This window comes from Rhinolophus sinicus, chromosome 1 (genome assembly GCF_057876585.1).
Source record: "Rhinolophus sinicus isolate RSI-liver-muscle chromosome 1, RSI-T2T, whole genome shotgun sequence".
In the NCBI taxonomy this organism is placed as follows: Eukaryota; Metazoa; Chordata; class Mammalia; order Chiroptera; family Rhinolophidae; genus Rhinolophus; species Rhinolophus sinicus.
In genome coordinates, this window is record NC_142501.1 from 121,096,880 (window position 1) to 121,122,622 (window position 25,743).

Sequence of the window (25,743 nt, forward strand, 5' to 3'; positions counted from 1 at the left end):
TTTCTTCACATCCCTAAGCCTGTTTTAAAACTTGTCTTTATGCACATGCTTTTCTTCTTGTATGAACTTTTCCCTTTTGGTATCATGTCTTGTACAAATGTATTGATATAAAATTTAGAGATAAATTTTACGGCAAGATAAAAATATGAAAGATTAACAGCAGAAAATGATGAAATCCAAATGTCTAAACATGGAAATGCTTTGTTATATCCAGTTTTTCTCTTGTCTATTTTACATACTTTATAAATGGGAAATGAGAAAAATCTATAAATATAGTCCTGTACAAAAATAATTTGTTCCTCATCTTGATGTGAGACTCTTTTGTGCTTTATAGACCAGCTTCTTTGATGTCATTTAAGATATATATATATATATATATATATATGATCACTCTTAAATTTTTTTCCCCATCTGTTTCTCTTATTAGTCCAAAGAAAAGATGTGTGAGAACACAGAGCCTGTGGAAAGTTCTTCTCAGACGACCACCACCATACGACCGACAACCACACTATTCAGAGTCTTAACCACCACGAGACGAGCAGCAACATCCCAGCTGCCCACCAGCCTGCCCACAGAAGGTGCCCTAGAGATATGTTTGCTTTTTTCCTAAAGGAGGGAAATGTCACAGAGTTGACATGCACCAGGGTCACTCTGTAGAGGGGAGGTTTTCCTTTAGCAAACTGGATTTCTAAGGGACTTCTAAAGGGAAAAACGCAAAATTGTTATGAAATAAAAATATATGCTGGGATTCTTTTAATGGACTGTGTGCTATTTATTAACAGCTTTCACTAGTGGCTACTTGTTTTCACTAGTAAAGGAATAGAGACTTCTTTTCATTTTGCTAAACTTTGCAGAAATTGAATTCAACATTTTAGCCACAAGATAGAAAGGCAAATGCGTATAAAATGGTCATTGATTTTTGGATTCTGAACAATAGATAGTTCTACTCATATGCAATTCTAATATTTTCCTGAATACAGTCAATAAAAATAGAGGGCACTGTGTAAGCCACAGAAATTGCCCTTGGAAGACATTTCCTCTGCCAGGGAATGGGAAAATACCAGATAACATTAATGCATGGGTACAACTCATTGGGGGAGGAGGTATATGAGCCAAAATGTGTTAACTATCTATTCTGAATGGGACCACCAAAGAGAAATGTGAGACTACTTGGCCAAGATTAAGCTTTGAGAGGGGGAAGAATGGCCTTACTTGTTTACTATCATAAACCTTGTTTTCATCTGAATAAGAAATTAAACTTGAAACTTTTACTTTTAATTGTAATTTAATTGGATATTAAAAGTTAACTGGAATAAAGAGAGGTGGAGGACAGCTGTTAAATACATTTTATTGCTTTTATGTTATGTTTTAATCCATATTATTTTGAGGTTGTTATACAGCCTGTGAAAATATTTTGGTAATTTGAATCCTACCCTTTAGAATGAAGTATAACCACTAAAATGAAAAAGCATGTCCTACCTTTTGTTCATTAAGGACAAGATTTTTTCACATGTGATGTTGGACAGATTTATTAGCAATGAATAAACATTTAACTTTTGAAGTTAAATTTGTAAATATTGACAAATCTTTATTATTCCAATTAGTTTGGAATTTTCTTGATCTTGATTTTTTAAATGAGCAAAAAAGGTCATAATTATAGAGTCTAATGATAAAAACTCATTTTGTAATATTAAAAATAAATGTACTTTAATTTAAAATTATAACAGTGTACTTTTCTCACACATCTTAACAATCATATTATACTTTACTAAAGTCTTGATCTTATAATCTCAGTAAGAAATTTTAGTATTATGTCATGTAAGCTAGGACTTACTCTCATTGAATTAGAAATTAACTCAGTAAAATATAAAAATCCATCATGTTATAGTTAAGGCATTAGTAGAGAGTTACTGCTCGTGAGATTTGTGCACCCTTAAATTTTTTTCTGTTGTAATATCTTTAAATTTCTCTTTCAGATGACACCAAGATAGCACTTCATCTAAAAGATAATGGAGGTAAGAATTGATACTTTCATAAATATTTTTAGATCCTAAACCATTACGTTCATTTAAATGTGAGAAATGAGTTTTGGGGCTTCTAAATAAAGACTGAGGTAACATTTCACTTTCTGATGGTATCAAACAGGAGAAGAATTCAGTGGGTTGGCTTAAAAAGTGAAATGGTTTCAAGAATGGAACGAAATTCTAATCCATGCATTTACCTATAAAAGTACATGACACCAATGACCAATGATGAAGTGACAATTTTATATGCTATGCTTCGTTGTTTTGACATATGGGGTGCTGGGGTAATGGGTGGGATTAAGATGGAGAGGATTAGGGCCAATACGCCGGCACAGCTTCCTATATTCTTTGTTGTTCTGGTTCTTGATTTAATTGTACATGTAATTATCTACACAGCACAGGTGTTGGGTTCAACTTAATTGTTTTCCATTAAGTTGATTTTTCAATATCCTTTATAAATAAGATTAAGAAATAGAGCGCTATGGAAATATATCGTGTTAGGCCTTTTTATTGTTTATATGAAGCAAGGGACAAAAATAAAATATGTAGTTAGAGCATAAAGTTTTCCTAAGGCAATTGAAAAGTATCTCTAATGGTACTGGAAAATTTGAGGAAGAAATATTTTACCAAAACAAAGCTGTGAAAAATATTGACTAAAATTTTAAAAATAGTTCTTTTCCTGTTAAGCTATGTTACCTCATTTTGCTTCTCTCTCATGTTATGCTGGATCTTGATGAAAGAGTTTTTTGTGTGTGTGTTTTTTTTTTTATTAGTAACTGTTTATTCAGCTCTGGAAGGGGTTCTCCTCTTCTTAGCAGTATCTGTTATGTAAATGTGGACATGCTGTGACATTGATCTAGACACAGTTTTACTTTTGCAGCCCCAGGTGATCTGTAAGTCAAAATTGTTAGGATATTTTCCTCTCTAATTGTACAGAATAATTCCTAAATTACTCAGGCTAGGTTAGGTAACAAATATTTCTATGTTTTCTTAGGTCACTGTGTGGGTGTATGTATATGTACCTACATGTATATATACACACACGATGACCTAAGATATATACATAGACACATATAAGTATCTTTAGATATGATATCAATCTGTTTGAAAGAGAAGCAGCTTAGCCTCTTAATATTTATTATTGTTACATCAGTGGTCCGTTGTCTTGCTTCTGCATCATAGTGTATTTTAGTTATTTCTTACTCATTGCATTAATGCAGTAAATGGCTAGCTTTAAAATGACCATTTGCAAAATATATACTAGCTGGAAGTAAGTTAAAATCTTCGTGTTTAAAGGGACTTTAGCATTCCCCCAGTTCAAGATTTCTCAGAACAGGATGTTAGTAAGTCTCATGTGAGTATAAGTCCTAATGTTGGTGTTATCTCATTTGAGGGAGGGATGTGAGATGAACGAAATGGAGGAGGGGTCCCCAAGAGGCTTCTGTTGTATTTGTTATAGTTAATTCTTAACATGGGTAGTGATAACAAGCATACTTGTTATTTTATTCTCTATGCTCTCATGTTTTCTTTTTAAATAAAATGTTCTATAGTGCTACTAAAAGCAAACAAAAGATTCCTGTGATTAAATAGATGTGAGATACTCTGGGTGAGAGAAAAACGAAAGAATTTTCTTTGCTGGAGAACCATTCAAAGCTTTTAATGTTCGGTTGTTCGTTCATTCATTCATCCCTGCTGATTGTCTGCTAATGGCTGGGCATTGTTACAGGGTTGGTGCTATGATGGTGAACAAAGCTTAGACAAATTGCCTGCTTTCAGAGGGCATATATTCTAAAGAACCTGCGAGATGGTAGTGAGGATGGAGTGTCTAGCATTTCTTATTTGGTCATAAAACCTTTTTATAAGTAGCAGCTCAGGGACTTAGTGTTTTGGGAAATAATTTTCTATAGCATATTGCCAATTATTCTAAGGAAGATCCTTAGTTTTGTTTAATGCAGCAAGGAATCATAAAACTGAAGATCTTCTTGACTCAGTGCATTAGAACGACCTTATGATACTGAGAGATCAAGTTAAGTAAATTCCAAGATTGAAATGGAGGATTTTTTTTTCTTTTTGTATGATTAAAAAAATGTTGAATTTTCAGGTGATATTTAGATCACTGATTTGCAGCAGGTATCCATCAGAATTTCAAAATATCACATTAAGACTTCAAATATGTCTATACACTAGAACTCTTTTCATGTCTAGGGTTGTTTATAAAGCACTTTTCCTTAAAGTATAGTTAGAGCAGACCATCCTGACCAGTATTAAGATAAATGTTCCTTCCAAAGAGTACTTAAGAGAAATCACACATTACTTTCACAGTACCTTCATTAGGATAGCGTGCTATCATTGCTTTTTATTTTCTATACTCTGGAGATATGCAGGAAGGATTGCCAATTTAAATATAGCTTCATTAGTTAATTAAACATGTTGAAAAAATAATTCAGAATTGTCTTTTCCCTCTCCCTCCAGCTTAATATGTTGCAAAATTGAGGTAATGATAAAAAGGATACCTAATTTAAATGTTTTCTCACATTTATTGAGAAATTTTTAAATGCAAGCTAATAAATTTTTGTAAATTACTATATACTGTTGCAAAGAAGTTTCTCACATTTTATTTCTTGATTTAATTTCCTGATTTAATTGGCTGTTCTTGAAAGCATTTTAATTTAGTGGTCTGTATTTTCCTGGAAAGGGTAACATTTTTCAAAGTAGTCAATATGTAGCTAGAAACCAATGACCTTTCCATACATCATCTTTAGATATTGGATTACCTTGGCTCTGAGTCTTTATGAGATATTTCTATGGGTTAAAGTAGTTGATTTGCTTAGTGGAATCCACAGCTCACATGATTATACAGTAACTTTCTAGACGATTTTCCTTCATCTTTGATATCAAAGCATAAAATACTTCTGAGCAGCTGGACCCCCAAAAGCACACAACAGGGCTTCTCATTTACAGGACCCAAAGGAGTTATAGTCTGCTAAGTCTCTCCTCCTGATGAATTTTCAATTGTGCATTGAGTTTCCTGCTCCCTTTAGGTTAGGTGGAGCCTCTGGAAGTTTCAGACTAGTTGTTTGATTGGAGACGTTTTATTAGCATTCAGGGTTGAGTGGAAATTCAAGCTCTGTAAATAATTTGGAGAAAAGAACATGAAAAAAGTATACCAAGAGAATGATACCTATTGAGTGCAGGCCCCCTTAGTAAGATACAGTATTGATTGACCATTGTAAATGGCTGAACGCAAAAACTCAGAAGAGTCTATCTAAAGATGGCATTGTCAAATATGTGGAGATGGAAGGAGAACCAACTCTGGGAGTGAACACACAATGTGATATACAGATGATGTCTTATAGAAATGTACACTTGAAACCTACATAATTTTACTAACCTTTGTCACCCCAATAAATTTAACAAAGATTAAAATAAATTTTTAAAAAACTGTCTTCCTCTGCTTTACAATGTCCAAGTAAGTTAACAGAATAATCAGCAGGCACTAAACAAGAACAAAAAGATGGCACTGTATCTCCATCTGAAAGATTACTGGTTGCATGTTTATAATATTAAGTTTAGAGTAATTCATAAGTCTAATCAAGTAGCATACCTGTCCCTTATTTATGTGAAAAACAGAAGAGAAGGAAAAGAAAGAGTAAGAAAGGGGCAGGGGAGGAGGAGAAAAAGAAAAAGAAGAGGAAAAAGCAGTATTTCCCAAGTATTTACTACGTATGTTCCAGGTACCGTTCTAAATGCTATACATACATTACCTCACATAATTCACATAAGACCTGTGAGTTGGTCCTCTTTTTATTTTCATTTTATAGCTGAGGACATGAAGTTACTAAAAGGGTGGGTTACCTGGCTGGTACGTGGCTGAGCTGGATGGGAATCTATTTGACCTTGATGCAGATTCCAAGTCCTTCACAAGGTCATGGTATTGCCGCTCCCTTGCAGTACAGGTCTCTTACAACCAAGTTTCAGATGGGAATGCCACCATAGGGTGTTTTACTTAGACCTGTTATGTTCTTTTCCTTTTCTGTCACAACTGATTGTACCTGTAAGTGTTTGAAAATGAAATTTACCCTTCCCATGTAATTATGCATTAGTTTCCATTTTATCATTTCTGTGAAAATCACAATGCATTGACTCTTCTGTGTATTTGAGTAGTAGTGTCTGTATAACTGGCATGTGGTCTACAAACTGCAGGGCTGTTCAGTAGCTTAAGTTTAAAACCTAGCTTAAAGTTCTTTCAGCCTACTGGGTTTCCCTAGAGATTCAAGTTTAATTCACCATTAAGGGGTACCTAGAATAATGTATTATATTATGTATATATACATATACATATTTATATACCTACATATATACAAATATGTATATGTGTATATATATTATATAAATTATATATATATTATATGTATAAATAGGTATACATATAAATATACATATATATTTATTATATTATATTTTATTTTATTTTATTTTTATTATATTTATATATATAAACATATGTACATATATATATTTCTGTAGGTAATGGTTATATGTATTTAAAGCTACATCTTCTTGTTATATAAATATCTAACCACTATGCTGTATACCTAAAACCAATATAATATTGATGGTCAACTATACTTGAAAAAGTGATAAAAAGTAAATACAATAAAATGAACCGTATTTTCTTTGGATTTTCAGATCCTGGCAAAACCTTATTCAAAGGAATGACCTAGCTACATATTTTAGCAGACACAACTATTAAATGCATTTTTTGGCATTTGATTAGGTTGCTTTCAAATGGTACTCATCACCTAAATAGAAATGTAGATGTCTTCAAGATGCAAACTGGATAAAATTACATCCAGGGCTGAAAAGAGGGTTGTAAGCTAAATCAATGTCAAGATCTTTTAACTGAAAAGCAAAATCTTCAACCAGATTCAACTCAATTTAGCAAATTGAATTGTGCCATTCTGCTATATTGCGAATGTTACAATTATTTCAAGCTCTGAAGTCCAGTGATTTGATTTTATTATTTAAAATTTGTTGGCTAAGATTTATCCAAGTACCAAAAACTGCATTCTCTTTTGGTTTTTCTAAAGGTTCTTTCCTTTGATAAAGTTAAGCTTCTTTTTTGAAAATATTTGACTATAAGTTGTTAATTGCTAATAATATTTAAATAACATCAGCACTCCAGGCAGCTGTATTATGCAGGTAGTACTGTATTTGCCATTTCTTCTTATTTCTAGGAATTTTACTAAGCCTGGATTCTGAAAGGCTGCATTGTTTAGTCAAAAAGTGGTGTCTCCATCATAGAGATGTCAAAATACCTACGTTAAGCAATTTACAGAACTTGACTAAGTTAATTCTAAGGTACAAACCTGCAAAGTAATTTTAAAGAGCTAATACAGATACACTTTGAATGAACTACCCGTGCAATGGCTGGTCTAAGCTTTGTTTCTGTTATGTTTACTTTCTTATTTCTGAATATATCATATGACTTTCTGTCCAAAAAGACTTTACATCAGAATACTTCTAAGGTTATACTTTATTACCTAGTCTGTAGTGACAGATCAAGTGTCTAGCGTTTCATTTATCATTCAGTCGAATTATTTTTTTACTTTAATACATAAATCATCAAAGTAACAGATCTTTCGTTCCCCCCCCACCTTCCCTTGGTACGTTTTTCATCTACTTCTTCCGCATAGATCACAGTCTTGTAAGCAAAGAAAAATGTTATTTCCTTTTGACAGGCTATTGAATATCTATCACTTTCTATTTCTAAAACCATAGACTATCTTGGCATGTGGTTTTATCTTTTGCTTTGTTTGGCTACTTTTCATGATCACACTAACTCTATTCTAAGTATGGATGTGCCATAGTAGTGAACATTTCTTATACTTCAGGATGCTATTTTGAATATCCCTAGAGTCAGGATTTCACTCCTAAAATTTTATCCAGAGTGGTGGTTCTCAACTTTTTCTGTACCTTTGAATCATCTGGTCATTCTCACCTAATTATATTATTCCAGCTTATAAAAACCCTATTGCTCAGACTGCTCTCCAGACCAGCTAAACTGAATCTCTGGAGCTGGGATCCAGCATCATATTTTTGAACCCCCCAGTGGTTCCCGTGTAAAGTTGAGCTGTGGACGAGTAGTCTGATGCAATGTTGCACAATTATTACAAGCATCAGAATCAGTGGGGGAAGAGGGAGTCTCATTAAAATGCATTTCCTGCTAGAGTAGTTCTAGGGTGGAGCCCAAGCCTCTGCACTGCATTTCTGACAAGCTCTCAGGTCATGCAGACACCACCAGCTCACAGACCACACCTTGAGTAGCCAGAGTTGAGTGAACTCTTTCTGCCAGAGTCCCCAAAATAAGAATGAAGTGTCTTACTCTGAGTTCACTATTGGTCCTTACCTATACCTGATGACTCCCCTAAAACAACATTTGAATTGGCGGCCACTAGAAATTACCTCTGTCTGTATGGAATGAATGTGTCTTGTTCAGCAGAGGCAGGAGACCCAAAAGCATTATGTCTGTTATATCTCATGACTCATTTTAATATAGTATGTGAAAATTAGTATACTTGAGCTGTTGCAATTATTATTTTAGTAAATACAGTGACATTTTCCGTATTTTGTTGAACCATATGAAATTACTAATTTTTTTTTTTACCATTATTGACCTGCAAAAATTGCAATTTCATTGTTCAATGTAATAGTTTAAAAAATTGTTATCCAGCATAGGAAAACAGAAAGAAAAACGCTTTTCAAATCACATTGGAAAACGCTTTGCCCCCTTCATGTTGATTTTCAGAGTTTATGCTACTGATAGAACATAGAACAAAATGATGAAGGTTTTATAATTTCAATACTGAATTTTTTCATGTGGACTTGAATTACCAATGCTTATTGTTCATGTATATGCTGATCTAATCCAGTTTAAGGGGGAAAAAAAGAGGAAATGTTGATGGAGAGAAAAAGATATGCTATTTTTAAAAAGGCATAAGGTTTTAAAGAGAGTAGTTGAATCCATAAATGGCAAATTCAGTTTAAGCTTTGTCAACAGCTAGGTTTTCAATGGCTTGCTGTTCCGTTAAAACTAATTTTTGCCTTAGTTTTATTTTGCAGTCCTCAAGTAATACCATGCAAGATTTAACATGTATCTTGAATAGGAAGGACAGGAGTTAATTATTTAACACTAATTAATAACAGCGCTGTTAGCTACTGTGACCAAATGTTATTATTTCAATTGCAGTAATGAATTAACAACTTGTTGAATAAAATTTCAACCATAAGTGATTTTAACACATGTTAACATTATGCTCAGCAACCACTAAAGAAAAAAATACAAAAACGTAGAGCCAAATTTAACTGGAATTCTAAGAAATATTATTTAACCTAAAAAAGGCAAGGGTGGAAGAAAAAATGGGTCACATAATGGATGGACACAAAGAAAGCATATAGCAAAATGGCAGACCCAAATCTAGCCATATCAATAATTAACGGTAAAGAGAATGAAAACTCCAGTTAGAAGTATAGATTATCACACTGACTTTTAAAAAAGCAAGATGCAATTATGTACTGTGTGTAAGAGATGTACATGAAACATAAAGATATATGACATAAAATGCTTGAAGGTAAAATGATCAAAAATATATATACCCTGCAAATGTAACCATAAAGTGGTTATAAAAATATCAGAATACATAGACTTAAAGACAGGGAGTATTAACAGAGGTAAAGAGCAAAGTATTAAAATGATAACAGGTCATCAGTTCATTAGGAAGACATAACAATATTTAAAAAATTAGACCAAAAATGTTGTAAGTTGGGAAGTATATAGATTTAAACTACACTATCAACCATCTTGATCTGGTTGGTATTTATAGAACACAGTTCTTGACTACAGAATATAGATTTTTTTTTTTCAATGAATGGTCACAAAGATACGCTGAACCATAAAGATAAATTTCAAAAGACTGAAATCTTGTAGCCTATGTACTCTGACTACAGAAGAATAAACATGATTCAGCAACAGTATGATACCTAGAAAAACCCTAAATTTGTGAAAAGTAAAACCACTTCTAAATAGTATAAGGATTAAAGAGGAAATCACAAGGAAAATTAGCAAGTATCACAACTGAGTACGTGGATACAACATACCAAAATTTGTGGGATGCTGCTAAAAAGTACTAAGAAGGAAATTTATAGCTCTGAACTATAAGCCTTCAAATTAAGAAGTTTAAGAAAATGAGCAGTTAAGCCCAAAATAAGTACAAAGAAGGAAACAAGATGAGTAGCAAAAAATTGAGTAGAAAATAGACAAATGACAGACACAATCAAAAGTTGCTTCTTTGAAAGATTTAATAAATTTAATAGCCCCTAAGAAGACTGTTCCAAAAATTGATAAATTACTTCATCAGAATGGAAAACTTTTGTTCATCAAAAGCTCTGTTATGAAAATGAAAAGGTAGGTCACAGACAGGAGAAAAATAGTTACAGTATACATATTGTAAATACAAAGGACTTGCATCCAGAAAATATTAAGAACTTTTGCAAATTAATCATTAAAAGATAACCAACTAAAACTTCAATGAGATACCGTTTGACACCCACAATAGTGGCTATAGCTAGGACGACAGGACACCAGTACTGAGGGGACATGGCACACTGGAATTTTCTGCATTGCTGATCAGAGTGAGAGATAGTACAGCTACTTTAGAAAACAGACAGTATCTTCCTTTTTGATCCAGAAATTTCACTTCTATGTATTTATCCAAGAAAAAATACATCCACAAAAGTATTGTACAAGATTCTTCATAGCAGCTGTATTCATAATTGCCAATAATGGAAAACAACCCAAATGTCCGGCAATAAAAGAATAAACAAATTGAATACTTACTATTCATCAGGGGTAAAAAACAAACTACTGACACATGCAGTGACACATCTTCCAAACATGATGTTAAGCAGAGAAAGTCAGGCATGACAGAGTACCTATAGCATGATTCAACTTATATGAAATTCAATATAGGTGCGACTAATCTATAATAATAGTAACCACCCCTCCTGGGGTGGTAAAGATGGACTGGATACAGGAACTTTATGGAGGCATGGAAATGTTCTATGTCTTGATTGGGCTGATGGTTACTTTGTATATGCAGTTATAAAAAATTGTTGAATTGTACACGTAAGATCTGTGCGTTTCAAGGATGCAAATTAATATATCCAGCAACTAAATTAAAAGAGACAGAAATTTTGATGTGCTTCTCATAAACTAGGTACAGTATTTTTTAAATTCTCATTTGTAAATTCTTTCAAGCTTCTTGAAATTCTCAAGTAAAGAAAGGAAAAAGGCATGTCTCTAGCAAACCTTCTCTACTTAGTAGGCATAAAATTTAATACTTCTGATTATTTAATTCATGTTTTGCTTTAAATTATTCTTAAAACCTTGCTGTGTAGTTGCTAATAATGATAAAATTATTTAGCGATTATTGGGCTGTTACTATACACCAGGCACTTTTCTAAGGGCTTTGCATGTTTATCCCATTTAATCCTTGTAGCACCTGATGAAGAAAGTACTATTATAATCCCATTTTATACATGAAGTATCGGAAGCACAGGAATTTAAGTCATTTGTCTGGGGTCACGTGGTTCATAAGGCTCAAAACTGGGCTACAGCCCCAAATGCTCCAGTGTCAGAGCATGTGCTGTGCCCCCGTTTGCCATATTGTGCTGTGGGGGAGGGTACACGAGTGTTACACAGTCGACTGTGTAGCCATTTGTCTGCCGTCTCCCCCTATTACAGGCTTTCAGGATCTCAGCAAACACGAGCAGCACCAATTGTCAAATCAAGGAGTCAGAATGAGCTTTGTGGCTCTTCTAATTCCATCCCCTAACCCTGAAAGCAAAGCCCTTCCCACGGTAAAGCTCAGGGGAGGGCTGCATACCTGTACGTGGGGCCCTTCTACAAAGCTGATTTGATGGAAAAAGTTACCTGAGGCTAGCGCTCACCCATGGACTAACCATATTCTGTCCTACACTCAACGTGTGGAAAGTTATATTTCAGGAAATTTGATGTTCCTGGACCTAAAGAGGCAAACAATCATGTTAAACAGAATTTTATAGTATTTTTCTTCTCAAGCAGGCTAGCTGATTCTGTCCCTCTTAGGGGCATTATCGGAGCCATGTTTTGTCAGTATTGGCACTAAGCGGCAAAATATAAATACCCTGCAAAACTGGCTCTCAGTGGTTTCAATTTTTCTTTCTACCTTGACATATGTGCACATTTTATTAGCGCTGGTAACACAAACAGAAATGAAATTTTGGGATCTACCCATTATTTGTTTCCAGTTTCTGACGGTCTCCTTGAGATCCAGAGCACATGCATACGGCCCTGCCCATTTACCCTCCTGGGGATTATATACATTAAACCACAGCGAATAGCAAAAGGGTCATATGGTTGTTCTGAACATCAAGGACTAAGGTTTCAATCCTGAGGCACACATACTGGCCAAATTAATATCTCCAGCAACTAAATTAAGCCATGCTTTCTGAGGGAGCCGGAAGGTTTTCATTAATTTTGAGCATAAACTCTGGTGCCAAAGAACTTGAAATTGGTTTAATATTCACAGTTTTCAAAAGAAGCTGCATACGCATAATCACTGAAAGGAAGATTTTATTAAAAACCTGTACCCTCAGCAGTTGGGCTTTTGTTTTTCAAATAGAGGCTGCAAGTTCTCCGCCCCTACCCCAGTTACAGCTGGGGTCTGGGGACAGAGTTAACCCCATAAGGACCTTGGTGGCCTGTTTTCCTAGTGGTGGGTATTCAGAGCAAGGGCATATGAGATCCATCTTTGAGGTGTTCCCTGGAAAAACTGTTCACTGAGGTGTTCTTGCTTTCATCCAGCATGTGCTTAAGCTTCTGTGAGAGAATGGATCCCACTTTCGTGACTAATTTCAAGAAGGCCTCATACTGACCTAGTAGTGCAGCCATGATTGAAAGACTAGAGACACCGAGGTTCCGTATTAGCTGAGTGGTTCGGACATACATCTGGCATCCCATTGATAGCAGGGAGAAGAGGATTCTTCCCTGCATGTTCAGAAAACCTAATGGATTTCCTAAGGAAGTAAACATTCATTGTGATAATCATAGGTTTGTGTACAAATGGCTTGTTTTGACATAAGTGACTGCATTCCGGAATGGGTGGGATTAAATGACCTAAAGAGTCACTCCTTTCTGTACCCCCAGATCATTAAAGTCAATCTTATTTTTGGCATTCCGTAATCACTGTGAATATACTCATTAGGAAAACTCTCCTAATTTTTTCTGAAATTTAAAACCCTAATTTCTTAACCATTGCAAGAACTTGGCATAGAATTAAAAGAGAAACCATTTCCATGAAACCCTTTAGTTTGATAGTTAGCAAGAGAATTAGGTACTAAGACTTCTTTTCTTTGGATTATTTTGTAAAAGTAGAGATATTATGTTTTTCAAAAATAATTTTAAAATGTGTTTTTAAATACATTTAGAAAGCTGATGTTAGGAAAACTTTAAAAATTAGGTTTTATAAAGAGCACTTGGTTGCTGAATCTATTGAAGGTAGATTAGGTAGATTATAAACTAATAATAGTTTACTATTATAATAGGTAGATTATAAACTAATAGGTGGATTATTTTTTAAAAGTGATACATACACACAAAAATGAAAAACCATAATGGATTATTCCAGAGATTTAGTTTTGGTCCTGTGGTAACTATTAATACTGTAAATCCCTACTACACATACACAGGCACAAAAGTACCGATCACATAATGAGTCTAGAGGCAAGCTGGGTGGGGACTGGCTCCAAAATCCCTCATTTTGGTGGAATCAAGCATTTCTTTTCATAAGTTCTCATGGGAATTTTATTTAGCTTCATTTTTCCAAGAAAAAAAGGTAACGGATTCTTTTTAAACAAAGGATTGTCATACCCTAAGCTCTTTTAATGCAGAATGTTTTATGTTTCAACTGAAATAAAATTTCAGTTGCCCTGTAGAAGGACAGGCTGCAAAAGGGAAGCTGGGCCCTCTGCCTCAGCCAGACATTGTTCTCACCATCCATAATGCACTGAGCTGTGTTCTGTACATCCGTTTTAATATCTTTTCACACTACTTACCCAAATCCCTCCTGTGGAGATGTCATAATGTGAATTATGAATGTATTGTCACAGTAATTTATACTGTGGATTAGCTATCACTTGTATAACAGCTTCAAGGTACCCCACTACCTACTTAATATTGACAGATTGGTAAGCATCCAAAAAGTAGTCATGCCATGATTAAGAAGATGAAAGGACTAAGAGAATTATGAAAAATAAGAAAATACATGTAACACCAGGAGAAACTCTAAATGAAGTCAAGGTCATGATCATGGCTGTAGGAAGTTAAAAGAGCTGAGAGGAAAAATATATGAGCTACAAAATGAGATCACTTACAAGGGAAACTTCAAAAGGAAAGTCAACTTAGTTAAAAATTTTATCACTTGATTTTCTCCCATTACATGTTTTAGCTTAGAAATGGGTTAGATACTATTCCACAGGGAAAGTTGTGTGTCTCTGTGTGTTTTTAATCCAAAAGTGGAACACTAACATTTTAAGCATTTAACTTCATTCTGAAGCTTTAAAAACAACATTTTTACATCATCTGTATAAGATTTATGAATGTTGAACAAGTTTGTGCAAGACTTTGTCCAAAGCCTCTTGGTCCCCTGAAAGACATTAATATATTGTGGAATTTATGGGCTGTAGTGTTTCTTTGTAAAGCCAAGAGAAGAGTTGGTTTTAAAGTGAATAAAATTTCAGACAAGGAATATTTTTATTTTACTTTTACTTTATTCCTAGACTTTAAGTTTTGGCAAGACTTAATAGTGGATACAGGTCATTATAACAGTGTATTAAAATTTGTTAACATGTTGAAGAATTATAGTGCTAAATACAGAATATCAATGTTACATGCATGTAAATCCTGAAGAAAAATGTGTCAGTCATAGTAAAAACCAGGAGACGTAGAAGTTTAGAATTAAATGGTAAGCTTTGAAGAAACGTCAAATTTTCTTCCTTTTTTCTCCCTAGCTTCTTTCTTGTACTTTCTTCTTTCTTTCGTCTTTCCTCTTATCACTAAATCATAAGCTTTTCTTGGAGTGCAGCAAATTAAATGTTTTCTAATACCTGTGGTCATTGCTATCATAGTAGCTGAAACATACCCCTAAATAGATTGCTTTGATAGATTTGACAATTCTTGCAATCCTCTCTGTGTCTAAATATTGATCTGCATTTTATAAAGCACTGGAAAGCTAGAAACTCACAGGTCTCATCATATGGTAGCATCTTGTCTGATACTACTGAATTTCTGTGCTTCATTTATGTTTTAAAATGTCTTCAGCAGAGTACAAAACAGACCTTGATTTGATAGGCTTTTCAAATATATTTATATATCTCCTTTTTTGGCTTTGAGGCTCTGTTTTATGGGGCCTTGTTATCCTTCATCATTAATTCCTCCTATTCAAATATACAATGTATAGGTTTGAATTGTCCTATGTGTGATACTGTGTCTGTGAGAGAAGGATAGTTGTTTGCTTTTGGACGTAAACGAAAGAGCACAAGATATTTCTAAGAGTAGAATAAAACTTTGAGTCTTAAGACTAAATTCCTCCTGACCTTTTCTGAATATTTCCCCCAGCTTCTAATAGACTCTGATGACCTTAAGAAGTTTGTACCTGAAACAGGTTCAAAATTTTCTTTGTCCCACTTCTAGGCCAATTTCCAAAAGCCATCAGTGGAGCCACAGGAATGAATGACTGCTTCCAAAGTTGACATCTTTGTCTGTTGTCTTTTCTGAAGGAATGAAATCAGTTTATTTGAGCGATCTGCCTAGGAGGAATGAACTAAATTTCAATTATGAAAATTATTAGCACTTGCTCGCACTTTTTAAATTTCAGTCTTGCGTTTAAGGGGTTCATCGTTTTAAACACAGAGGACCTCCTGCATTGTGTTTGCAGGTACCCATAAGTGTGCGAACCCAGTACCATTTAATTGAGTACTGATTAACACTGGGAACCAAATAGTGAAAGAATTTAAAGTTGAAGTATGTCAATGGAGTGATCCCCTCACCTTCTGATTCAACAGCCTTTACTAAGCCATAATACCTGTTAATAGAGAAGGCAGCTAGAATAGAAATGCAAAAAACTTGCTTAAACGACATGAAAGTAGATAACTATGTTCTGCAGAATTATGTGTTCAGTTTTGGCCACTCAACTCAGATGATCCCTCTGAAGCATTTAGGAAAGAGCGCTGACCTGGGACACAAGGAGGCTACTATCATAATTTGGAATTGAATTTGCTATATTTCTCCTTAAATGGTTTGCTGCAATTATGACACATCGTAAATTCATGTGCACACATAGAGACAAAATATTTATTTGAGACAAAATATTTATTCTGTCTACCTGTTAGTAATATTTTGAGAATTAATGAAGATTATTTTATTAAAATCATTATCATTCAAAATGCTATAAAATGTATATTTGGCTAGTAACTATCCTCTGTACAAATGTCATTAGACATGAAATGGTGTCTTAACATCTACAACAGCACTGTAAAGGTGAGTTTTAAAAAGGAGATCTGTAACTAAACTATTATTGGAAATGTAAATTAATAATAATTGTAAAAGTAAACATATAAATCCAGTTATAACTTTATATTTGAAAGATTGGCAACCTATTTCCTACAGGTCAAAGATAATTTTACTGACAAGGGCTCTTATTGAATAAAACATGTCCCTTGCTTTCTTCTTCCTTCCTGAGAAGGGCTGTCCCTTGCCTGCTATCCCCAGAGCAGGTTCTGGTTCCCTGGCCCACTTGGGAAGTGGCGGCCCGAGGCCAACTCACAAGTGCCTTTTCCTTCTCTTCCCTATTCTGCACACACAGAAGAATTGAGGCTGAACCTTGACATGCTACTTTTAAAAGACAACTATTTCCAGAAGTAGAACTGGATGCTGTTTGGCTGGATGGATGGAAGAGAAAGGGAGGCAGGGAAGGATGGATGGATGGATGGATGGATGGATGGATGGATGGATGGATGGATCGATGGATCGATGGATCGATGGATCGATGGATAGATGGATGGATGGAATTTCACACAGAATTTGAAGAAACATTCAAGGCTTCCCTTCTTGACTCAACTAAGTATTTTTACCACATTGTCTCCAAAGCAACATTTAAATTAATCCTACTTTACCATGAAAATAATGTGTCAGACTTTCAAAAATAAGAAAAAAGTGAAGTGCACAAAACACAATAATGGAAGCATACTTAAGAATGAAATCAAACCGTTAAAAGTAATAAATCTTAAGGGAAAAAGCATAGTCTCTATGGTGTCATGAACCTGACAGTATAATTCTGCATTACATAAGTTTCAGTGTGTTGTGTTTTTATTTTCATTTATCTCTAAGTATTTTCTAATTTCTCTTTTGATTTCTTCTTTGATCCATTAGTTGTTTAAGAATGTGTAGTTTAATTTCCACAAATTTGAGAATTTCCAGTTTTACTTCTGTTATTGATTTCTAACTCCATCTCATTGTGGTTGGAGAAGATACTTTTAATGGTATTTACCTTTTTAAATCTTTGTGGCCTGATATATGGTCTGTCCTAGAAAAATGTACTATGTGGACTTGGAAAGAATATGTAGGCTATTGTTGATGGGTAAAGTATCCCATATATGTATGTTATATATATTTGGTTTATTGTGTTAAGTCCTCTATTTCCTTACTTATCTTCTATCTGGTTGTTCTATCCAATATTAAGAGTGAGGTATTACTGTAGAACTGACTATTTCTCCTTTCAATTTTGTCAGTTCTTGCTTCATAGAGTTGGATGGTTTGTCATTAGGTGCATAAATGTATTGTTATATCTTCTTGCTGTCTTGAACCTTTTATTAATTTTTTCTTTTGTCTCTTATAACCATTTTTTTATAGAGAGTATTTTATCTCATACTAGTATAGCCACTCCGCTCTCTTTTACTACATACTATTAAAAGATAGTTACTATTTACATAGAATCTCTTTTTCCATACTTTTACTTTCAATTTATTTGTGTCTTTGGACCTGAAGTGTCTTATAGACATATAGTTGGCTTATGTGTTTTTATGCATTTTGCCAACCTGTGTCTCTTGATTGGAGAGTTTAATCCAATTACATTTAAAGCAAATCTCCATGATACATAAAGATCTACTTCTGTCATTCTGATATTTGCCTTATAACTTTTTGGTCCGTCATTTCCTACCTTACTGTCTTCTTTTGTATTTATTTGATTTTTTTATACTGGAATGTTTTAATTACTTTCTCATTTCCTTTTGTTTATATTCTGTAGCTATTTCCTTTGTCGTTATTATAGGGATTACATTTAACATCCTAAAGTTATAACCCTCTAGTACAAATTCATACTAGCTTAACATCAATAATATATATTTTTCTAAAAATTGCTCTTTTACATCTCTATCCATGCCGCTTTTTGTTGTTGATGTCACAAAAATCACATCTTTATGCATTCTGTGTTCAAAAACATAAATTAATAATTCTTTTTAATGCCTTAGTCTCTTAAATTATGCAGGAAAAAATATTGGAGTTACAAACTACAGTTATAATAGTACTAGACTTTAAACTAATAATTATTCTTTTTACAAAATGTATTAGTCTTAAATAATGTTGAAAACCAAAAGTGGAGTTACCAACTGTTGTTACAATAGTACTCACTTTTATAATTTTCTGATGGATTTCCCTTTTTTGAGATTTTTATTTCTTCATATGCCTTTCAGTTATATCTAGTGTCCTTTCATTTCATCCTTCAGGAACTCTCTTGAGCATTTCCTATAGAGTAGACTTAGTGGCAACCAACTCCCTCAGCTTTTGTGTATCTAGGATTATCTTAATTTTGCCCTCATTTTTCAAGGACAGTTTGCCAGATATTGGATGCTTGGTTGACGGTTGGTCCTTTGTTTTTGTTTTGTTTTATTCTGTTTTTAACATTTTTGTATATATATTGGCCCACTGTCTTTTGTCCTCCATAGATTTTGTTGAAAAATCTGCTAAATATTTTATTCAAGATCCCCTATATTGGATGAATCACTTCTCTCTTATTACATTCAAGATTCTCTCTTTGTTATTTAATTATAATTTGTCTTGGTGTGGGTCTCCTTGATTTCATCTTTCTTGAAATTCCTTGAGATTCTTACATGTTTATTTTAATGTCTACATCAAATTTGGGAAGTTTTCAACTATTATATCTTCAAATATCCTCTCTTTCTTTTTCTTCTGGGACCCTCATGATGCATATGCTGATCTGCTTAATTGTGTCTCAAAAGTTTCTTAGACTCTGTTCACTTTTCTTCAATCTTTTTTCTTTCTGTTCCTCAGACACAATAATTTCTGTTTTCCTAATTTCTGTTCACTTATTCTTTCTTCTGACTGTTCAAATTTACTTCTGAATCCCTTTTCATTTCATTATTTATTTCATTATTGTATTTTGCAGGTCCAGAATTTCTTTTATTCTTCTTCTTTTTTTTTGTTTTTGTTTTCTATCTCTTTATTTGTATTTCCATTTTGTCCACACATTGTTTTCTTGACTTTCTCCACATCTTCCTTTAAGCATTTTTAAGACATCTGTTTTAAAGTCTTTGTTTAGTATATCTGCTATAAAGTCTTTTTTAGGGACAGTTTCTGTTGATATTTTTCCCCCTTTGAGTGGGCCATACACTGTTTTGTGAAGTTTTTGTTCAAAACTGGACATTTGACTCTAATAATGTTTAAATTTTGGAAATCAAATTCTTCTGCCTCAGGGTTGGTTATTGTTTTTGTTAGGTTTTGTTGTCATTGTTGTTGTTGTTGTTTTTAATTGTTGCAGTCTGTCTCTGTTGAGGTTCACTTTGAAGTGTTAACATAAGGTCTTCTCAAGTCTTTTCTGAGCCTTTCCTTGGGCATACACTGTCACTTTTAAGTTTTCCCCATATATGCAATTGTTCTTGAATGTCCTGGTCTTTAATATCTAGCTCCCAAAATGGGGACAAAGAGAAAAGTGAAAGTGGGAGAGATAAAAAGGGTGCTGGCCTTTTAAATCCCTTGGAAATCACTTTAGCCAAAGAGGGAGGGGCTTGCAACAATGGGTGGACGTACAACCACAATGGCTGCCTGTCTCTGTCTGCACCTCTGTGATTAGAAGCACCACTGTTCAGAACATGTGCACAGCTGTTTGTCACATGGCTGAGGAGTGAAGGATAGGTACTACTACTGTGCTAAGAACTAAAACTGACTGAAATTAACTACAATTTACTGTCCAAGCCTTCCCCCTGGAAGTTGTAAGCCTTTTTTTAATGTCCAGAGTCCCAACATATGGAAGGTATGTTGTTAGGCAGATTCTGCCACTGCAACTGTTGTCTAGGTGGAAAGACAGATTCCTGACATTTCTCTGCCATCTTCCCAGAATCTTCTTTATAAATGAATTTTTATATAATGAATCATTCTTTAAATTTTATATTTTTTCACTAATGAATATCTGTTAGGTAAGGGAATTCTTTAGGATTTTGAGCTTTATTAAATTTGGAGGAGGATTAATGAACACCAACTGTGGTTCTCAAGCAGAGTATACAAACAATATCAACAGTATTTAAAGAATGAGTGGGAAAAATTGACAGGTCATGTTCCTTTGCTTTCTCTGGAATTTTGTCATTTAGTATTGACCACACATTCTGATACGCAGTCAAGTTTATTTTTTATTAACACAAATTTAAAATAAAATAAGTCAATGCTTATTAAATGAGGTTTAATAGGCAAAAAATATTTAAAACGTAGAGGCAAAGGGTAAAAATAACAGACATAAATTGGAAATGAAAAAATTGGGAATCACTGTCCTAGAACTTCTATGAGTTTTAATGAATTTTGTAATGATTCAAAATACCAATTATATTTTGCACTAAGATACAATTACCTGCTGCACATAATTTGAGATTTCTAAATGCCTCGATAGTCTTCAAAGATTATAGAATTTTAGAACAAAAGAAGACTTTACAGATTAGTTTTATTTGGTTGATTGACTTTAAGTTGGATAGTTATTACTTGAGAAATTCAGAACTACCTCTGAAAATAGATATTATGGAAAGCATCTCAGTAAAAGTTAGAGAAAATGATATTGGTCTGTGGCATAGTCGAATATTTTTATATGCTGTGTGTTCCGTTTAGATAGTGATAAAACTATTTGAGGGTCATTTAACATCCATCTGTTATACTTTTAAAGAACATTTCAGTTTAAAACAGATTTTGAAAATTATCCTTTGAATTCATTCGCAGATTTTTCTGAAAATGCTTGTGTACCCCACCAAAAGATGTCTAATACTCTTCAATTTAAATTTTCCAAAAGAAAATGAGAGAGGAGCTTTCAAACAGTAATCAGTTTTCCATAGGTAAAAGTGCCGGAGGTTTAATGAGAAAAATCAAAGTTAAACTGGTTGTATAGTTGATTAGAGTTTTAGATTTTCTCCAGTACTTTTAGAATAAAGGCTGTTTATCTCATGTATTGAACTATACATTAAAACAAATTTTTCAATGCCCAAATAAAGAGCATCTAACTTTGAAAATGAGTGTTGTGGAAAAGTTGCACAGGAAGTTAAAAAAAAGATCCAACAGCACTTTATTAAAAATATAAATATCCCTTCTAATGGAAGTGCACACTTAAGAGTGCACCCATGAATGCCCTGACAGCCGTGTTGTTCTTTCAGCTTCTACAGACGACAGTGCAGCCGAGAAGAAAGGGGGAACCTTGCACGCTGGCCTTATAGTTGGAATTCTCATCCTGGTCCTCATTATAGCAGCAGCCATTCTGGTGACAGTCTATATGTATCATCATCCAACATCAGCAGCCAGCATCTTCTTTATTGAGGTAAGTGTGAAGTATTACACGTAAAAACCATGCTGGTTGACAAACTCTCTGCATTTGCTAACCCCACCTGTATTTAATATTGAGCACATGATTTCTCCATTTTGCAGTTGTGAGCTGGCTGATTTGACACACGTGTGCGCGTGCACACGTATTGATAGATTGCTTTCATGTGATGCGTTCAGTTACCTCATCTCAGGAGCTTTTAAAGAAATAACCTATCTTTCCTTTTACAGATCTAAAAGAAAATAGAAACCATACTTTTTTGTCCTATTATATCAAGTATGTTAACCAGCTGTTCCCCAATTCTAGAAGGAAATACAGCGTATGCTGTGGGCTACAGGACTTTGCTTAAATCAATTAATCAATAAATACTAATTGAGTACTGTCTGGGTGCATGATGCAATATGGTGGGGGTCTGCTCTCAAAATGCTCACAAACTATTCAGGAAAAATGATAGCTTTCACTATAAAATAGGAGATATAACAATAAAATCATGACCATTTTGTGTAATGTGTGTATATTTATGCATTTATAGATAAATGTGCATATATACACTCATACAAACACAAAGAAAATGCCATGTTCTATCAATGTTGTGTTTTCATGTACAAAGTATAGATTTAGAGCCAGTGCCAGAGCAATCAGGTGAAGGGTCAGTGTCTGTGGCTAAAGGGCCAGAGCCAAACCCTGATGACCAGCAGGACTGAAACTGGGAAGTCTGAGGCCACAGGATACAGTTGGTGTGATCAAGTCACCTTCTATCCCGCAGACGTTTGGGCTTCCTGTATGTGCAGCTTTCATTCCTGGGCCCCCTGTATGTGCAGCTTTCATTCCTACATCTAATGGAGCCACTGCTCTTCTAACACCAAAGAAATACTAGAGCAATAAAAGAAATCATTTCCCTCAGAATTTCATGGATGTCTAGTTTAAATCTTTTCCAATTCATTGGTTGACAAACAGGAAGGCTGCTTACAATTTTTTCAATTGTTGAATGAGAAATTATAAAAATGCCTTTTAAAGTACAAAGTTAAAATTACCTTTGTCTCCTGTAAGGAGAGGTGAATGCAAATCAAATAATTGCTCCAACGCCCTCTATGGCTCTCTACTATCTGTAGAATAAAGTGCAGTTTCTTTAGGTTGGCATTCAAGACCTTAGCAAGCTGGATCTCATCTATCTTTTCAATCTTTATCCCATGGCTCCCCAACCTGTAGTTGGCTCTGCCGTCAGATTTCATTCTTTGCTCTTCATGCACACCCCAAATTCTCCCTGCCACCAAGCCATTACTCATTCTGTTTCCTCCACCACGAAAGCCCTCCATTTCCACTTCAGTTCTTGACTTAAGATCCAAATAGCCTTCAAAGCCATACCCCACAAGCTTCACTGGGCCATGTCTCTGTCTGGACAGCTGTCCAGACAGTCTCTATCCTCTGAGATTATGTCCATTGTAATACCGTCATATCTTTCTCTGGCATTTATCTTTCTGTGCCGCGTTAGAGTTAAATATGTACCTGATTTATTCCACCCTACAGTCTTTTACATTCCTTAGAATTTGGAGTACATAACTTAAGTTTCTTTCAAATAGGAGGTATCCCATAAATATATTCTGGGAACAAAGATGACAATAAATATGAGTATACTAGGACATTTCAAGCTTCCATTATAATTTCACACATAACGTATTCCAGAAAGGGCATCCTTGTTTAAAATCATAAGAATGGAGAAGTTATCGGCATTGCATTTAGTTGAAAAGCTGTTATTTAGTTTTGTTAATGTGCTGGATTTTCACAGAAGAAAGTAGAAAGCTTACCCGAGGTCACGAATGCATGCCTCAAAGAGCTGACAAGTGACAAGCTGTAAAGCTTCAGTGACTAACCAGACAACAGGCTGCTCTGCTGTAACCCCTCACATATTTAAGCCTTTTAATACGCTGTACAGTTTATTTTCTGACATCATAAAAAAGAAGATACTGTGCAATATCTGATGGTGACAGTATTAGCAGGAAATTGCACAGTGCAAAAGACCTACTTTACACCAGTTCACAGCAATCCCTCTATGTCTACAAAGTGAGGCTGTAGAACAGTGAAAGTGTTTTATTTTTTGTTTTTTTTGCATTTGTCTTTTTGAATCAGTCTTATTCTTTTCTAATCAGAGGCTACATGTTCAGGTGTATGTATTTATAGACTGTTTAGAGCTGGGAGGAAATCTTAGAGATAATTTAGTCCTCTTCCCTCGTAACACAAACGAAGAGAATGAAGCTCAGAGTAGTGGAATGACTTCTTCAAGGTCAAAGATCCCTAGTTCTAGGAAGAACTCCCCCACCTTTCCACACTCAGGTGAAGTAGAATCATTCTGCAGATTCCCAGCTTTTCTCCTCTTTGTGTTTTTTCCTTCCAATTAAGTCAATTGCCGGTTTCTACTTAAATCACTTCCTCTCTGACACCCTGCTGACCTCATACAGCTCACAGTGAGTGCCTGGTTGGTGGGCGTGTTTGAAAGTGATAATCATAACTTTACCACTATTAAAGGTGACCCACATTTGCAAAACAAAACACAGATCCATGATGATTGCATAGTTAATGACATGCCAGACCTATGAATTTGAAGGTTTTGAATTACCAATTAAATTGGAGTTATTGGTGCATAAGGAGTTTACCAATGTTACATAAATTGCTTTTTTATGTTCCATACTATACTGGTATCGAATTTTTAAATGAAAAGTAAAAGAAAGAAAAAGTAAAATCATTTATAGTCCCAACATACAGAAACAATCACTGTTACTATTTTTTTTTCTGGAATTTTTATGTGCATAATTTGATGTTTGCCCATTTAATATCATTGTAATTTCACTGAAATGCAAATTGATATTCTTTTTCTTTTCAAACAACATTTTTCTATTTTATTATGAACTCTGTGTAAACATTACTTTAACGGCTGTATACTATTCCATTCATCATTCATTCAGTAGCTTTATATTGATTACCTCTTACACTAAGTGGTAATTCAGAAAGCACCAAGGGCCTAACATTGCCTAGAAGTCACCAAGAACCTTCTTTCCACTAATTTAAGACTGTGTACTAGTTTTCTACTGCTGCTATAACACATTACCACAAACCTAGTAGCTTCAAACAGCACGCACTTATTATTTTATAGCTCTGGAAGTCAGAAGTCCAAAACTAGTCTCACCGGGCCAAAGTCAAGCAGGGCTGGGTCTTTCTGAAGGTTCCTGCCTTTAGCTGCCATTTTTAGCTGCTAGAGGCTGCATGCACTCCTTGGCTCCTGGCTCCTTCTTTGCATCATTCCAACCTCTGCTTCTGTCATCACACCTTCTACCACTAACTCAGACCCCTGACCTCCTTCTTTGAAGGCTCCTTGTGATTACCTTAGACCCACCTAGATAATCCACAATGTCCTCCCCATGCCGAGGTGCTTAACTGAATCACATCTACAAAGTCTGTTTTGCCATATAAGGTGCCATTGACAGGTCTTGGTCATTAGGATCAGGACATCTTTGGGTGACTATTATTCTGCCTACCACAGACTGCATCAAATGTAGTGTGCACCACAGACCACCCATTAAAGTGGGACACGACCTTGGCCATAAGAGACATCCCAGTTTCCGTGATATTAATACGTGACCCACTGTGTATCGTGTGTATTTCACAGTGAAATCCAGACTGCATTGACACTTGTAGGAATCAGTTCCTGGGCTAGACTCTGTGCATACTGTGATAAAATTTAATAACTGCCCTCAAGTGGCTAT

At 34.6% G+C, this 25,743-nt stretch overlaps 1 protein-coding gene across 2 annotated transcripts in view; it reads left to right on the forward strand.

Moving 5' to 3' along the window:
• Positions 1 to 25,743, forward strand: part of PLXDC2 (plexin domain containing 2) — a 391,914-nt gene that overhangs the window by 331,673 nt on the left and 34,498 nt on the right. For both annotated transcript variants that reach the window (XM_019756009.3, XM_088789077.1), the window contains 3 exons: positions 428 to 578; positions 1,977 to 2,015; positions 21,822 to 21,982. In XM_019756009.3, coding sequence (XP_019611568.1) covers positions 428 to 578; positions 1,977 to 2,015; positions 21,822 to 21,982 — 351 coding nt within the window. The remainder of the gene's footprint in view (positions 1 to 427; positions 579 to 1,976; positions 2,016 to 21,821; positions 21,983 to 25,743) is intronic.